The sequence below is a fragment of the Pollicipes pollicipes genome, unplaced genomic scaffold, assembly GCF_011947565.3.
Source record: "Pollicipes pollicipes isolate AB1234 unplaced genomic scaffold, Ppol_2.1 Scaffold_4740;HRSCAF=5597_pilon_pilon_pilon, whole genome shotgun sequence".
Classification (NCBI taxonomy): Eukaryota; Metazoa; Arthropoda; class Thecostraca; order Pollicipedomorpha; family Pollicipedidae; genus Pollicipes; species Pollicipes pollicipes.
Genome location: NW_023596545.1, coordinates 5,084,420 through 5,086,919, shown reverse-complemented (window position 1 = coordinate 5,086,919; position 2,500 = coordinate 5,084,420). Strand labels below are relative to the sequence as shown.

Below are 2,500 nucleotides of genomic sequence, written 5' to 3'. Positions count from 1 at the left end.
GCGAGCAGTTATTTGCGCCGAAGGCTTCTCAGCCGTGTCCCGAATCAAGCTGCGCGGCGTGCGCCATTATGTGTGCTAGGAGGGCTGGACAGCAGTCACTTATCGTGTAACGTTTACCCGTGGGGTTTCCTGCCCTCTCGGAATATTTACAGCGGAATTCACTATCTCTATTAATTATTTTCCATATTCATCAACTTATGAAGACATTTACTGACTATATGTTGATGAATCTTTTGTTGTGAAATAGGAGCGGCTTTGTACGGAACGAACCTACCTGCTGATTTGTATGTCTCCGTATGTAACTGCAGTACGCCATACCATGGGTAGCATTTGGTGGGCATGGATACCGGGTATTTTTAGGCATTTCTGTCTGTTGAAACACCGCTGGCGTGACAATGAATTCCAAAAAAGTTGGAAAGCTCATCCCCTTTCCATCTCCCTGAGTCCCTGCGACAAAATTCATGCCCGATCTCCATGGCCCTCAACCTATACACACAGCCAACCTCGTAGGATCGGTTGAACACCGATTTTGGGAGATTAAGCCAAACACATTTCATCAATCAATTGAAGCTTTCATCGAGCGAACACGCCTAGTGTCGGCCGCACCGGGACCATTCCAGATGCCGACGAGACGGTGTTGACTGGGCGGTACAGTCTAACCCGTGAAACAAACAGAGACTTTTTGAGAGCAACGGCAGATCCCCATTGATTGCTCGTAACTGCGCAGGCCGCTGAAATCAGGAACACCGCCGATCCGGGCCAGGACACGCGGATACGTGATATTCTAACCTGTCCAAAAGTAACCACCACCTGTCAGCTCTCAGCTATACAAGCTTGTCACACTTACCCTGTTACCCCCCAAGCCCCGGGGCGGCGCGAAAATGGGGTGGGGGGAAGGGGGCCTGGCTCGGGGCCTGGACGGCCAGCAAGGAGCTGCCGGGGTTAGCTGTGTCAGAAAGCGGTTAAAGCCGCAGCCGACCCCCGGGCCGGCTTCTGGCTCCGGTACCATTGGCGAAGTCATCAGGCGCACACCGGGCTCAAACAGACCAACTAGCAGGATGCCCTGAAACTTGGCGGCGGACATGACGTCATTACAGAAGGGTCCGACAGCCATGGACGACACTGGCCCGTTCCGTCTCACCGGGACACAAATGACACGGACAGTACCGTGCAGCCATTTGAAATGATCCTGGAAAATGCATACTAATATACAATTATAAAGCCAAGAAACAAAGGATGGGCCTAATGACATCAATTCAAGAGCAACAGGTCCATGGAAAAGCAAATGAGCAAAAACACCTACAATTACTAAGGCTCAGCGAAAACATTCGATAAAGACCTAGGCGACGTTTTGCCACAGCATGCTTCCCAGCAGCTCAGAACTGGGGGCGTTTTGTCACACCTCAAAAGCAACCACGTAAGCCACACTTGGCACACTTGAATGGGTGTCAAACTACAGATGCGCTGCGAGCACGTCCCCAGTTCACTTTCCAGTGATTTTAAATGCATAAATTGTGATGCCATTTATCATTTAAACTTCAACAGCAGGTATAAAAAGCTTGACTGCGAAGCCACAAGCATGCGGACGTAGATATCCCTTACAGAGTAGTGCACAAGTCCGGAATGACATGTTGTTTGTGGTCGGTTGCGCTCATTGCTTCTGTAGCCTTGGTTGTGCCCGTCACAGATCTGTCTGTCTGCGAGCTGATAATACGGCGATGAACAAGTCTCCTATGGTTCTTCACATGGGTAACGCAGCGCGTGATTTGGCCTTAATTGCGCTTCGACGGAACACATTCCGACTCTGACTCGCATGACACTGATTCCGCCTCGACCTCCGAACAGACCTGCGCGGCTTGAGTATAACACCGACTCCACCCCAAGCCTGACCCAACTGGAATGGATTTTCGTGTAGTCTGTGCCAGCGGCGATAGACCAGACAATAATCCGTTCTATGATCTTCACAACGGTCTAAAAAGGGATATTACTTACAATGATACGATGTACGCGACGGTGTTGCGTGGCGGACACACCCCCTGCCGGCCCACGAGTATATCCTGCTGCGCACACATCCACTTGAGCGTACTCGACATATTTTGACGGATTCAGCTCCGAACCATACACCCAATAGGACATAACAGGAGCTAATTCCGTCGTAACTCAATGATTATGTCACCAGTTCCTGAATCGAGTGCAACTTCATCCTGGGCCAGGCACAGGTCTCGTGCACCAAGGCATGGGGTCATTTGACCAACGCAACAAGCGTTAAAGGTTTTAGAACACATGCGGTACTCAGAAAAGTATTTGCCGACCCGTGCGACATGTCATGCCAAAACACATGTTGCCACGCTACAGCCAGACTGGAGTCTGATGCCACGGGAAACCCCAGAAGTACAGACATCTCGCTTACCGGCCGCACAGAGCGTCATGCCGAACGCCTCCTTGACCTTGACCTTGACATCCATGGCTTATCTGAAAGGTTAGAATGAAAAAGCTCTTT

The 2,500-nt window shown here is 50.6% G+C and overlaps 1 protein-coding gene across 1 annotated transcript in view; it reads right to left on the bottom strand.

The window, feature by feature from the left end:
* The window catches only part of LOC119098921 (cystinosin homolog), a 6,393-nt gene extending 3,914 nt beyond the window's left edge, over positions 1–2,479 (bottom strand). Inside the window, exon 1 of the mRNA XM_037221966.1 lies at positions 2,411–2,479. Within this exon, the coding sequence (XP_037077861.1) occupies positions 2,411–2,465 (55 nt within the window). The 5' untranslated portion in view covers positions 2,466–2,479. The remainder of the gene's footprint in view (positions 1–2,410) is intronic.
* Between the last annotated feature and the right edge of the window lie 21 nt (positions 2,480–2,500).